General features: G+C 38.8%; 1 protein-coding gene across 1 annotated transcript in view; it reads right to left on the reverse strand.

Moving 5' to 3' along the window:
* jarid2b (jumonji, AT rich interactive domain 2b) overlaps nucleotides 1–13,508 on the reverse strand; it is a 148,503-nt gene that overhangs the window by 78,042 nt on the left and 56,953 nt on the right. Inside the window, exon 2 of the mRNA XM_052136285.1 lies at nucleotides 786–915. Coding sequence (XP_051992245.1) covers nucleotides 786–915 — 130 coding nt within the window. The remainder of the gene's footprint in view (nucleotides 1–785; nucleotides 916–13,508) is intronic.

The following is a 13,508-nucleotide window of genomic DNA, read 5'->3' on the forward strand; positions in this document are numbered from 1 at the left end:
GTCAATTTTGCTTTCATGTATACTGGCAACTTGTGAAAGCAAATAGAGTATCAATTCTGTTTTATTTCTTTATTTTTCTTTCTTTCCCAACTGAGTAATAAAAAGTGTAAGCTCACATCAAGAGAAGTCTTTCCCCTAGTCTCTGTCTGGCTATATAAATTAAAAGTATGAGACCTGTTCTTTGTTCATACCTCAAAAGTCTTGCAGCTGTTTTAGTGAAAGAGTGCAGAGCTGAAGTGTCAAACACGCTACTATCAGACGACTACCATAGCTCTAAAGTAATCTGGATCATATGGCACTCCTACCAACTGATATAAGAAACTTCCTTATGAACTTCCTTTTAAAAGAGATATCAAATCAAACCAATGGTGCAGGGCGTACACTCAAATTGCTCAAATGTAATGCTGGTAGAGAATTACACCAACAATGCCTGATCATGGGTTTTGTTCCCAGGGAAGACCCAATCCATCTGAAGGTGTACCGAGTGTCACTTTGGATAAAAACATCTGCCAAAGGCGTAAATCTGAGTGGCAGAAGTACAGACAGTTTAATAACTATTACAATTGTTTAAACAACTGCAATCATGTGTCAACTATTCAGCTGACAAAAAGATAAAAAATAGGCTACATTATATACTTTTTGTCCAATGGAAATATTTGGAGAGATGGACTTTCAATGTTTGATCTGCTATATGATGGCAACCATGACTAGCAGAGCGGTCTAGAGCGTACTAGACTAGTCAAGTCTAGAATGACAGATGGTAATTTTTTGAAGCTGTGACTAACCGCTTTTTCCTCCATTGCTGAGGCCGTCACAGAGCTGGCGCTTCTGTGCGCTCTTAAACTCCTTCAGCGAGAGATAGAGCACCTTCCGTACCACCCGTTCCTCCGACCAGGGCATCCCATCATTATCATCCTGCAAACACACAGTGAAAGAAAATATCAGTACAACAATAGGACAGACCTTCAACTTACAAAAGCACATACCAGAACTGTGACAACAATCATAATTGTCGATCTATTTCCTTGATATTGCAATCATGATTATTAATTTCTATTAATATAGCCTAATTTACAGCAGAACGATATCTAACGAATCCGCAACAATTCTAAGCTATCAATGTATGATAAGTGTGAAGATAAAAAGCAAAGCAAACTTTAAAAAAATGCACCTCAAGACACCCGTGTTCTGTTCTATTTGTTTCTCAAGAAAGCGTTCGGTCTGAACAGCTGTAAATGACACTTTTCACGATTAGATAATTGCAACAGCCGGCAACTGTTTACAACTGTCAAACACATCAATCCATACCCCATTTCATGAAAAGAGCGAAATCTCTTGCACAAACCACACGCAAATACACACAAGCCTAAACTTCCTCTTGTGTATACCTTTGCTGGTCCTGCCTCATTTGCCAGCCGAGGCCTAATAACAAACATGTTGACATTATAGTGATAGTTCATGAAAGATACGAATGTCACATAATTTTCCCACCACTTTAGAAACAATGACTCATTTTATCTAGGTAGTATTTCAAACAGTGCATCACTACTGTTGATTTCGAGACATTTATTCTTCTAAATTAGACTGAAACAAAGACAAGGACTTCCTTTCCTTAAAATACAGTTTCCTTTCCAGCCAACAACTGATAACAATTCTCAAGTCTTTAAAAAGAATAATTTCCTTTGTGGCACATAAGGGCCAAATTAGAACATTTATGCTATAAATAGCATACGAGTGCAATGGGAGTCATTTGGCAATTGCAGTCATTTTAACAGGCTAGCTTAACTGTAGGACTTCATAAAATAGTAATTTAACTGCCTACATACATACATGTGTTCCTGTGTTTGCGTCCAGAATCATGAGGATACTCCTCTTCAGGTCAAAGTTCAGAGGTGACAGTAGTGAATAACCTGCTCGCAGTTGTTAATAATTTAATAAAGCATGACAATCTGGCATCAAAGGTATATTCTGGGTGTATAAAACAAGTTAAGCTTAATCAACAGCATTTATGGCATTAAGTTGATGATCACAAAAATGTATATAGACTTTTATTTATTTTATATATATATATATATATATATATATATATATATATATATATATATATATATATATATATATATATATATATATATATATATATAAGTCTGGGTTACAGTGAGGCAGTTACAACTGAAGTGAATGGGGCCCAATCAGTATACTTTATAATATTCACTGTTTGGGAAATGGGAAACAGAACGTCTTAGCAGTGAGATAAGAGGAACCAAGAAGGTACAGTATATTGTGACATATCAAACTTTCAGTTATGATGTGAAAGAGACACACATGACAGGATGTGTGTGTGTATATATATATATATATATATATATATATATACACACACACACACACACACAAATCATGTATATATTGCTTACAGTATTTTTATTTACGTGAAAATTTTCAATTCTAATTGCGTGATCAATTACAGATAAAACAACTATAACCCAATATCTGCTATAATCCAAGTATCAAAGATATTTTATTTCAGTATATTTTCCATCACTAAAAGTCATTAAGAAATGTATTGAAAATGTGAAACATGCACAAGGATCATGAGCATTTACGAGATAAAGACTCAATTCACATTAGTAACCTTATAAAAGCTTTTTTATTCTACATGAGAGGGTCCCCTCATGGGGGAAACCATGTTAGGATCACATGACCAGATGAATACTACTCACTTAATCTCAGTAACTTCCCTGTTATTGGACACTTTCACTCATGGATTAAATTAATCATGGCTGACTGTGATTAGAGCATTTCAGCAAAGGCATCAGTACTGAAAAATATTGCATTTGAGTGATGCTGCATCCAGGCAACTAGGTGTCAGTATAAGTCTAAGACAACATGCATAAAAAAAATACTGAGTGCACCTTTAAGAACAAGAAATAAGAAAAAACACAAAACCGTCACGCTTCTGACTCTTTCATGTCAAATAACTGAATACAGTTACATACAGGACAAAGCAATAATAAAAAAAGAGTTGCGTCAGAATGGAATCACACAAAGAGTTGCGTCAGAATGGAATTCGACAGTAGATGGAGGTGAAAGAAGCCAGAGTTGGAAATAAACCTTACATGTTGACATTCGGAGAGACAGTTAAAATGTTATTTCCCTCACAGACAATAACTGCTTCCTCTAACTCATGCACTCGTCTCGAGAGGGGAACTTCAGACATTCCTGTGCCGTGGAGGTGGGGGAGTTGTGTTACTCGCAGTTACAGGACCGAGGGGAAATGAGCGTGTTAGACATCGGTTAAAACAACACACAAGAAACGTGTGAAAATCCTGTTGAGTAACATGGCCTTGTGGAGGAGTGGTCAAAGTGCAGGCCAAACCTCCAAGTCTGAGTAATAGTAAGTGATGCTTGCATTAACAAACTCCACTAATTACTGACAGTCAACCCTCTATACATAACACACAAAGATTTATAAATTAAATGATTTAATGGAAGAAAACTTGACAAATCTGGAGCAAAGACCCAATTTTGAGTGTAAGGTCTGCACTGTGACATTGTTTCCTCTGGGGTTAAAAAGAAGGCGGGGCTTAGGGAAACAAAGGGCATGTGTGTGTGTGTGTGTGTGTGTGTGTGTTCCTGTGCAGGGGCTGACACTGACAGGTGAACATCACATCTCCCAGCAGACATGTCAGTAAACCAACACACATACACACACACACACACACACACACACACACACACACACACACACACACACACAGAGACACACAGAGACACACAGACACACACCCACACAAATCCAGACTTCTCTATGCACTGATGCGCTGCAGAAGACTGACAGCGGCTGATTGGTCGTGTGGTGTGTGTGAAACCACCAGAGCACCTCGTTACAGGCTCACGCACACTTTTACACACACCTGCAGGAGTGCACACACACACACACACACATGCTCAAACAGAGCTAGGCTCAAAATAGTCTGCATGCAAAACCGCAGCTCAACCACAGCGCTGGTCTCTCAGACTCTAGAATTAGAAAATGATACAAAGCGTCAGAGTTTAGAATTAAATGCATTTATACCACAGGTCTGTTGAATGCTTGATTCTGATTGGTTCTAGATGGACGTTCTAAGGTATGCAATTAATTATCAAGTAAACGCACGGCTATGAAGTAGTTCCAGGTCTTGACCGCATAACGGTTCCATATCACTTCGCCAAATTATTTCAGTTATTTAAAAGTGGCCTACAGGCTACCACAACAAAATCCCCAATTATAACAAAGACACTGGTTAAAATAAATCAGTTAAGAATGTCAAACAATGTCTATAATATCCTAAATGTATTTCAATTTCAATTGAAAAGCTCCCTCGTCTCCCCTGCACTTACACACACACTCACACAAATATATACGCATGTGCATGAACACACACACATTGAGACTCGTGTCGCGACCAACAAATAGAGCCGCACCCCCAGGACTTGATCGGTTTCTATTATCCGAAATAACTATAAATATGTGAAACTTTTTGTTTCAATGTGTTTCACCCTAATGAGCCTCACATAGCTATAATGAAAAGCAATGAACTACCCCTCCCCCCACCCTCGCTCGCTCGCAAGCACACACACAAACGCACACACAACTGTGTTACTCCAATGCTGAAAAGCAGTGCATCCTCCATTACTAGTTCTAAAGTGACGTTTTCGAACTAGCAACGAAGGCTTGAGCTGCATCAGAGCAAGATACACTTGATCAATAAAACTTCTATATTATCAAAAATATCTGTGGATATCATATTCACCACATTCACCCCCCCACACACCCATTATACGCATACGCACACACTTACTCACAGAGGAAAAACAGTGCCGTCATGTCAGCGCACTGCATCTCAGTGGGGTTGAAAACAGTTGTTAAGGTTTACATCGGAAATATGACGACACTCTGAGAAGTGCTTAATCTTAATGTTTTTTAAGTGATGTTACTTCTGACGAGAGGTGTAACAGTCACTCCGCTGAGCCTCGTGACCGCATTACCACCTCGGGTGTACATTATTTTTCAATATTTTAACGGTCCGTCACCAATTATTATATAATATATATATACTTTTTTTAATTTCATTTTGGCAGTTATTTCAAAGAATCGTTCATCCTACAACAGCAAAATAAAAATTTATAAAAAATTGGCTATGCAAATTGGACAAAAATTATAATTCCTCCGTTAACCGAGATTACAGTAATGATGACATTTACTTGAAATAACTCATCATGGCAACATTACTATTCCTACTTAGTTGCTCTAATATGCCACGGCCATGTCCTTTGCAATATCCCCTGTCCTCTCAAAGCATCCTGTAATCATTCCCTCCAAATCCACTCCAGGTTTTCCATTTCCAGCTTCTTGCATGTTCCCAACTCACTGCAACTATGCTCCCTGTTCCGCATCCACTTCATACTGCTTACACACTGTGTGTTTGCATGTGTGTGTGTGTGTAGAGGGAGCACTCTACACAGACGGCGAGGTGGGCTGGAGCGCTACGATGCGTGATGCTGTCACTGGATCCCTGGAGCACAATCCAGCAGGCTGTTGGGTAGGCAGCAATTACCCACGCCCGCTATCACCTCGCGGTCTGGCACAGAGTCAGCGCTGCTCTCTGAATAGAGTGTCACTACTCAGAGCACACACACCTCACCCACATGGATATCAGCATTACCATAGAGGAGCGCCTCAGGGCTTGCTACTCGGCTCATAACAATAAAAAACAATGTTTAGGAGAATGAGCAATCATATTTCAGCCCCGTTTAAATGACAAACTAATAAAGAGTCACTAATGCTGTTCACAAATAAACATTTTCAGCTTTAGTTTGCGCTATTGGTGTCATGCAAACCGAGTTAGGAGTTGGCACAACAGCTAGTTGATTGGATGAGATGCCTGAACATATGGCAAACAGTCAAGTCAACTTTGTCCTCTTAGAGTTATGTTATAAATCTTGACACACTGATCTCAAAACAGGCCTTTTCTCAAGGACATTCTTACCAAAGTTTGTCTTGAGGAAATTTAGCATTGGAGCACCATTAATGAAAGTGGTTAATTCAGGGTATTCCTGCACAATGAGTTAAAAAGAATGGGTACCACAATATAATACAAAGCCAATGGAACAATTTGACCACAAGATTGCAGCAGACAGGCTTCTGTCAACCTACATTTCTGTCACCAAGACAAGCATCAGAAAGCTGGCCCTGACAGTTTCCGTGAATATGCCAGACTCATTCAGAGACTGGCAGAGTTTATTGGCAGCGTCAGGACTCAGATGTGAGTAGACACCGAGAGCTGGCGCAGTCTAAGAAATTCCACATACACGCAACACACATATGAATACCCCAAACCCCCACTGTCCCGTCCCAGAGGAGCCGGAGCCTCGTTAATGAGCACCAGGAGCACATGGGTGTGTGACAGAGCGAAGAGAAGTGTCTCTCTTTCACACACACTCATGCATATACACATACACAGACACCCATCACATAGACAGCCCGAGTGTCACTCACAACTCCCAGCATACTTAAAACATTCCAACGAAGATATATGCAATGAGGACAACATCATGGCTGTGTCTTTCTTTAGCAAATAATTGAATCCCCTTTCAAAATGTTGAAATTAGTGTTTAAAGCTGAAGTGTGCCAATTCTGAGCAACTAGCGTCAGCAAAAGGTAAATCCCAGAAAACTTCCCTTGTCTTCCATTGGTTCTACAAACAAAGTTGGAGTCTTGATCTTGTGGGTCTTGGCTTATGGTCTTAGTCAAGTGTATTACCACAGTACTAAATGTGATAATTATTTGAACCACTAGTTTGCATGGCATCTTCACAATTACTGTGAATTTGCAGGTACTTCTGCCTCATTGTCATCATGCAAGCTTCGACAGTAAATCTCACTCATCACAGGAATGTAAGTGCAAGAACTATGGTCTAACAACACAAAGCAATCATTAGTGATTTATGGTTTATTATAACTGCCATGTAGAGGCCATGGCTTTACACGCAGTATCCATGGCACCCAATAAGCTTGTTACATTGTGGCAGGTGTAGGCAGGAGTGGCCGGTGTTCTTGAGAGTTTTTGGTAGAGTAGGGCTGCACAATTATGACATAAATCGTAATTGAAGATTGTTTCCCTTTATATTGTAATCGCTATTAATAATATTGATTAATATAAATGTATTGCATGCCATTTTATTTATGTAGCTAGCTATAAATCCCAAACAAGTTAAGAACTTTGTTCCTGTTCAGCAGGAACTCACTGACCGAGTTCTGCACTCTTGCCAAAATGAAGATGTCTAAACTGCACAATAAATGTCTTAATTACATCGTTTCTACACCTTGTTGGTTATAATGAGATCATTTGCAAGAGTGCAGCAGCAGGTGAGCGCACGCTGAATGGATTTCTTCTGAGCTGGTGACTTAAACAATTATTTAATAAAGTTTATTTTCTTTACTTTTAGATTTACACTTTTCTTTTATTCATTTTCTTGGGGAAACCCTGAAATAAAAAGGTGGTAAAGTTTGATTGGTGACTGTTCCTTGTTCAAAAAGTCAAATAATCTGTTGAATATTATAAATCATTGCTGCAATAAATTCAGCAGCTTGGTTCATTCCAATTTTCTGCCTAGTTCTTGGACTGATATGTAATGGTGTGGGTCTTGGTCTTGGTCTGGATCTTGAAGGATCTGCTCTTGGTCTGGGTCTTGGAGGGTCAAGTCTTGACTAGACCTCTTCAAACAGATAGTCCTGCCCCAAACTTACACCACTGGTGGTTGTTCAGACCAAAAATAGGAATACTTTGATAGTTTCATATTTTTTTCAGGAAAATCACCCTACAAATACACAGTGCTGGGTAGATTAATTATGACTTACAATCTTGAACTGATTACATATTACTTGATTTAAATTGTAGTCAGTTACACAATCTCTTGGATTACATTTTAAAGTAATCTCCTCTGATTGCTTTTGGATTACTTCTGATTTATTCTTGTTTATTTGATGTCACAAGCATTTGAGTAGGATAAACTTGTACCATTTTAACATACTGTTGCTTAAATACATTAAACTTACTAAATTATTGATATATTGGTGTGTTTTACATGCTATTTGTCTGTTTTTGAGTCTAATGAAAAAAGGCACTTAAAAAGGTCCTCGTTAACAAAAGTTTTACCCCTAAAGAAATGATTTGCAATTTTGAAACATATGTATAAAATCATGACCGCTCACAGTAAACGAGGACTCAGTCATATCAGTAACCTGATAAAAGCTGTTTTATTCTACATGGGGCAGGGGCACCCTCATGGGGGCTGCTATTTTAGAATCACGTGACCAGCTGGATAGTCTTGTTATTGGACACTTTCACTCTTGGATTAAATTAATCATGGCTGATTGTGAATAGTGAATTTCCACATTGGTATGTGTAACTGAAAATGTTTGATTTTGAATGGTGCAGCATCCACACCACTAGGAGTCACTGTAAGTCCAAGATGACACAAGCAAAACGTTACAGAGTGCACATTTAAAATGTTTTTACTCTGGCAATTTTGGCATTACAAACAGCATCCATGTATGGTAAAAGACCAGACCAGTAATATTTGTGAAAAAGTCAACAAAAAAATTTTTTTTTTAAGCCGAGTACAAAAGCAACTTGCGAAACTAAAACTAACTTTACCGCACTAATGCAATCGGTTCAGTATTTACGTGTGGATTACCTCTCCATCTTTAGTTTAATGATGGCTGGTGTCTAGAATGAGGTTTGTGTGTGCAAAGCCAACCACCAAATGTAAACCAGCTGTAGGCTGCTTTAGAATTAAAACAAATAAAAATATTTCAAAAGAAGAATTGGAGGGATCAATAAATGATGATCAATATACTGCATATGCCTGGTTAATATGCAATCATGTAATCCATAAAAAGTAACTGTAATCTGAGTATTTTAAAATGTAATGTAATCAAATTACAAATAATTGATGTTTGCAATCTGATTGCATAATCCAGATTACATGTAATCAGTTACAACTCACTTATAGTTGACTGACATTTAACATCGAAAAAAGTTAAACACTTCAGCTTTAAAAAGCCAACAGAGACTTAATGAATTGGGCATCTATCTGTAACCGCCATTGAGCATGCACTTCCTGCACAGTCTGAGAAACTTCCCTTTTTATTGCACAATAGCAGTGTTAGCGGACCATGTGTGTGACTGTATAATGCAGCACACTCCACAATTGATGAAGCAAATCTTGTTTTACTGTCTGGAATCTATAGCCTAATTGCCATAGGTCAGGATGAACAACTTATCAACTAGCTGGTCCAACAACTGACTAGTTGATTAGTGAGATTGATAAAATATTTAAAATAATCATCAACTTGATGAATTTAAGTATATTCTTTTGCTGACTGCATGCGGTGCACTCCAAAACCAAGTCAGCAACTAAATGAATTTAGAAACATAGTTTTGCATGTCTAATCTATAACCTCTAAACTGGCAGGAGCGTAACATATGAGTTTATTTGCATGCGTTTGTGTTTATGGATTCTTCAACTATTGGTAAAAATGTTTTTTCAGTTTTGGTGTCATTTCCACCACACGGAAACAAATACACCCCTAATAACGTTTTTTCAAAAGCTAGTGTGCTTTTGAAGTGAGTTGAAGTTGAGACAAAGAAAAACCATGGTAAATATCACTTGCAAACAGAGAATTTCTTTTAGCATAATTTCCAGTCAAGATGTAATTTTGCCAAATTATGCAAAAAGTGTAAAAATATTCAAATGAAATGAGCCTTAGCAAGACAAAGGAGGCTGACATTTTATTTCATAAACATAAATGTCTGAAAAGAATACCAAGAGTGTGACATTTTATTAAATGAGATGTTACTTTAAAGAAGTCTACAGTGCTTAAAATGCCCTTTTATATTTGGAGTGAAAACCTTTCTAGCAATAGCCAATAAAACAATCTTGTCCTTAGGTGTGATTGACTGATACTCTGAAAAATGCAGCCTTCAAGTTTCTAAGTGAATGTAAATCACATTAACGTGAAACAAGTACAAACAAACAGAGAGAGAAAGAAAGAAATATTCCTTTATGTGCATGTAAGAAGGTCTTTCACAGATGAATATGTAATCACAATGGATTCATTAGCAGGCAGGGAGGAGATCCGCACTCGCGTGAGGGGCTCTTTTAAAAACACACTGAGAGCATGTTTGTATGAATGGCACTAAATATAACCACGCAGACCTGGAATACATCAACAAAGAATGTAGGCCAAGCGCCAACAAAGATCTTTAACATGCAGAAATTTGTAATAAAAGAAATTCTTCGAAAAAGACAAAGCAAGAGAAAGGGAAAAACAAGGTCGAGAGAGACTCCTCTTCCTCTCCCTACACATGTCATCCAGATGCTGAAGGAGAAAAGGAAACAAGCACACACAGCAGTATTTGCCTATTATTTGGGTAAGTGCTGCAACATGTACGTCTATGCTCAATGAGTCAACTTGAAGTCGATCAAAGCTGATTGGGCAATGACTCGAAGAACAAGGCAAGGACAAAATCAGGCAAAATAAGAAAGTGCTGGGCTCTGTGCGCTCCGAGCGAAAGCCACGGATGGGTTGTCAAAGAAAGAGAAGTGATCTGGAGAGTGAGGCCAACCGAGGCACTTCATTGCACCCCATACTACATCAATACATTGGAATGTATGGGTCCTTGGGGTCTGTCCTTTTAAAACTTCCTATGATGTGTCCCAAGTAACGCATACTACACTGTGCACTTACACTATACACTCCGACTTAAAACGTACAAAAAATTTACTACACAGAAGCCTTTGACCCATTTCTGATGACGGAAGTGACGTTTCAAATGCACATGATGTGTTGCTGCAAGCTTTAGCATTTTAGCCAACCTCAGTCCAACACTTAACTGATATAATGTACATATTTCACACAGCATGGAGCGATGGAAAAGCATTCGGGTCACATTGACAGGTGCGGTCTTCACAGAAAATTCCTCAGGCCAGCATCGTGCCCAAGTAACCCCACCCCAAAACAATTTTGTTGAGTTTTAAAATGGAATGAATGGGACTTTTCGCATGTGAATGCGGTCCTCTGGGTGCACTTGCAGCAGCCGTGCAGGGTGGAGAAAGAGTCTCCATGTCAAGGGACAGGGACACGGTTATCATTTCCTCTTGGCTCATCAGCACAGCTCTGGCCCTGGGCTGCAGTCATCGCAAACTATCGCCACACTAAACTCGGCACGCTTGAGTGACAAACTGCCAACGTGAGTCAGCGCTGTCAAGAGTCAGGCAACTGTCCCATGTGTAAGGGAGCCTCATGTTTATTTTTTACAGAAATAAATAAATGCCAGGCTGAATTACAGGTTTATAGGAGAGCGCTGGCCACCGCCAGAGCCATAGCTGGCCCAATAAACAGAGGATTTATCAACAAAACCTCCATACGCAACGGCCCCTGACAGGAGCCGCACACTAACTTCAGCTAGAGGCCGACAGACAGATGCTGACCAGCTTTCTGCTGACACATTAAAGCAAAAGGTCTGTACCTCAGTTGGCATCTGACAGACATAATGGAGAGGATTGCTGAAGACATAAAATGGTTGGAGTGGAGGGAAAACAAGATGGAAAGGAACAAGCGTTTAGAGCGAAGAGCTTGTAAGAAGTTTTATAGTGTTCAGTAGACATTTGAAAGTATAGATCAAAGATCATACAGGGAGAGAAGAGCTGATCTCAGATACAAGACATTTTAAAAGAATCGTTAACAAAACCGAAAATCCTAACATAATTTGCTCACTCTTGTAAGTAATTGTAATTATGAACTGATGGCATATCATTTTCTAATGGCGAATGAGGCTATCAAGTTTTCTGAAGCTATATAATAGTCAAAGTCCATTTCAAGGCAAGTCAGTCTACTCGGCAGCCATGTTTGGATTGACCTCGGGCAGGCTGGGAAGATGTTTTATATGGATACAAGAGGCATAAAAGCACAGCTTCAATCTACTTGAATGGGGAAAGACCGGTTGGTCAAGATTACAATCAAATAACATATTTCAAATCAGCCGTAAAATCTGACAACAGTGGTATCATAAATAGAGGCTGGTGAGAGGTAGCTCACATCATGCTTAAAAAAGCTATTTGTCAGGCTGGTCCAGTTTATGAGCATGCACGTTCTCGAGTTAACTGGCAGGCGATGTCTATGTCTAAAACAGTGGTTCTCAACATTTTTTTTTGATGATTTTTTTTTTTTTATAATATTTATTATCAATCTATTTTCTATATTCAAGGGTGGTGATGTAGAATTCTGTGCCGAATTCAAATGGTTTCCGCTTCTCTCGCTTCTCACTTATCCTCACAAAGCTGCAAGTTTAAGAGCTCGAGCTTTAAGATCTTTGCACTCACGCTGCTCTGGCCATTGAGACATATCCATCTACAGAGATATACAGGTGCTTAGCTGAGGTTGTGCCTCTGCCTGTGTATTTGACACCACTAACCAGATATTTCTGATGTGTTGCTAGACTTCAAAGTCAGATGAACCATGGTACAAATGCATACCAACCCGTATAATTGAGAACCAACTGATATAACTCTAGATAAACTTTTTAATGCAAAGAAGAACTTGACGATATATTTGATTATTATGACTTTGATTATATTTGATTAATATAACGCCCCTATTTGTAACCTAACGCACCCTCTCTACTAAATTACTCATTTGTGAGGAACACACCGGTACCTATTTGCTTAAATTCTTGACCTCTGCCAGAGACTATTTAGGAGAGATGGGCCACTTCTATTAAAAAGAATGGGAGAAATTGGCACGCCCAACCAATTAGCTCTAGCGCCCATCGGTCAACAGATGTAAAAAGGAAGTCCCGCCTTAAAAGTAAAAGAGCCAATCAACTTTTAAATGCAGTCATCGCCTGTCAATCATCTCAGAAATGCAGTGTGTAAACAATGTTATGAGTTTAATTTTTGAGTGAACTATCCCTTTAAACACCAGTTGGCAGCTAGAAGCGATTTAGGAGTGTGTGGTCTACTACAGACTGTGGCAGATAACAGGCTTGCTCAGACTCACACCGAAGGTGTGTGTTTGGATAGAGTTCCCCAGCATTAATCTCTTTTAGATGCTGGGCATCTTTTGCCTCTCCCAGGCTTTTAAATATACTTCAGAATCAGAATGAGCTTTATTGCCAATTATTGCTTAAACATACAAGCAATTTGTCTTGGTAACAGAAGCTTCCAATGCACAAAAAAATACAACAACAAGACAGAGATAATAATAAAAAAGCTAATAGAAAAGTATATATATATATATATATATATATATATATATATACACACACACACACACACACACACACAAATACAAATTGAAGTGCAGAGGACAGGCTCAATGGCTGCTGAGCAGAACAGTATCAGTAGCGCCTGTGGCATGTTGAACTTCCTCAACTGATGAAGGAAGTACAACCTAAGCTG

This window comes from Xyrauchen texanus, chromosome 10, assembly GCF_025860055.1.
Source record: "Xyrauchen texanus isolate HMW12.3.18 chromosome 10, RBS_HiC_50CHRs, whole genome shotgun sequence".
NCBI classification, from domain to species: Eukaryota; Metazoa; Chordata; class Actinopteri; order Cypriniformes; family Catostomidae; genus Xyrauchen; species Xyrauchen texanus.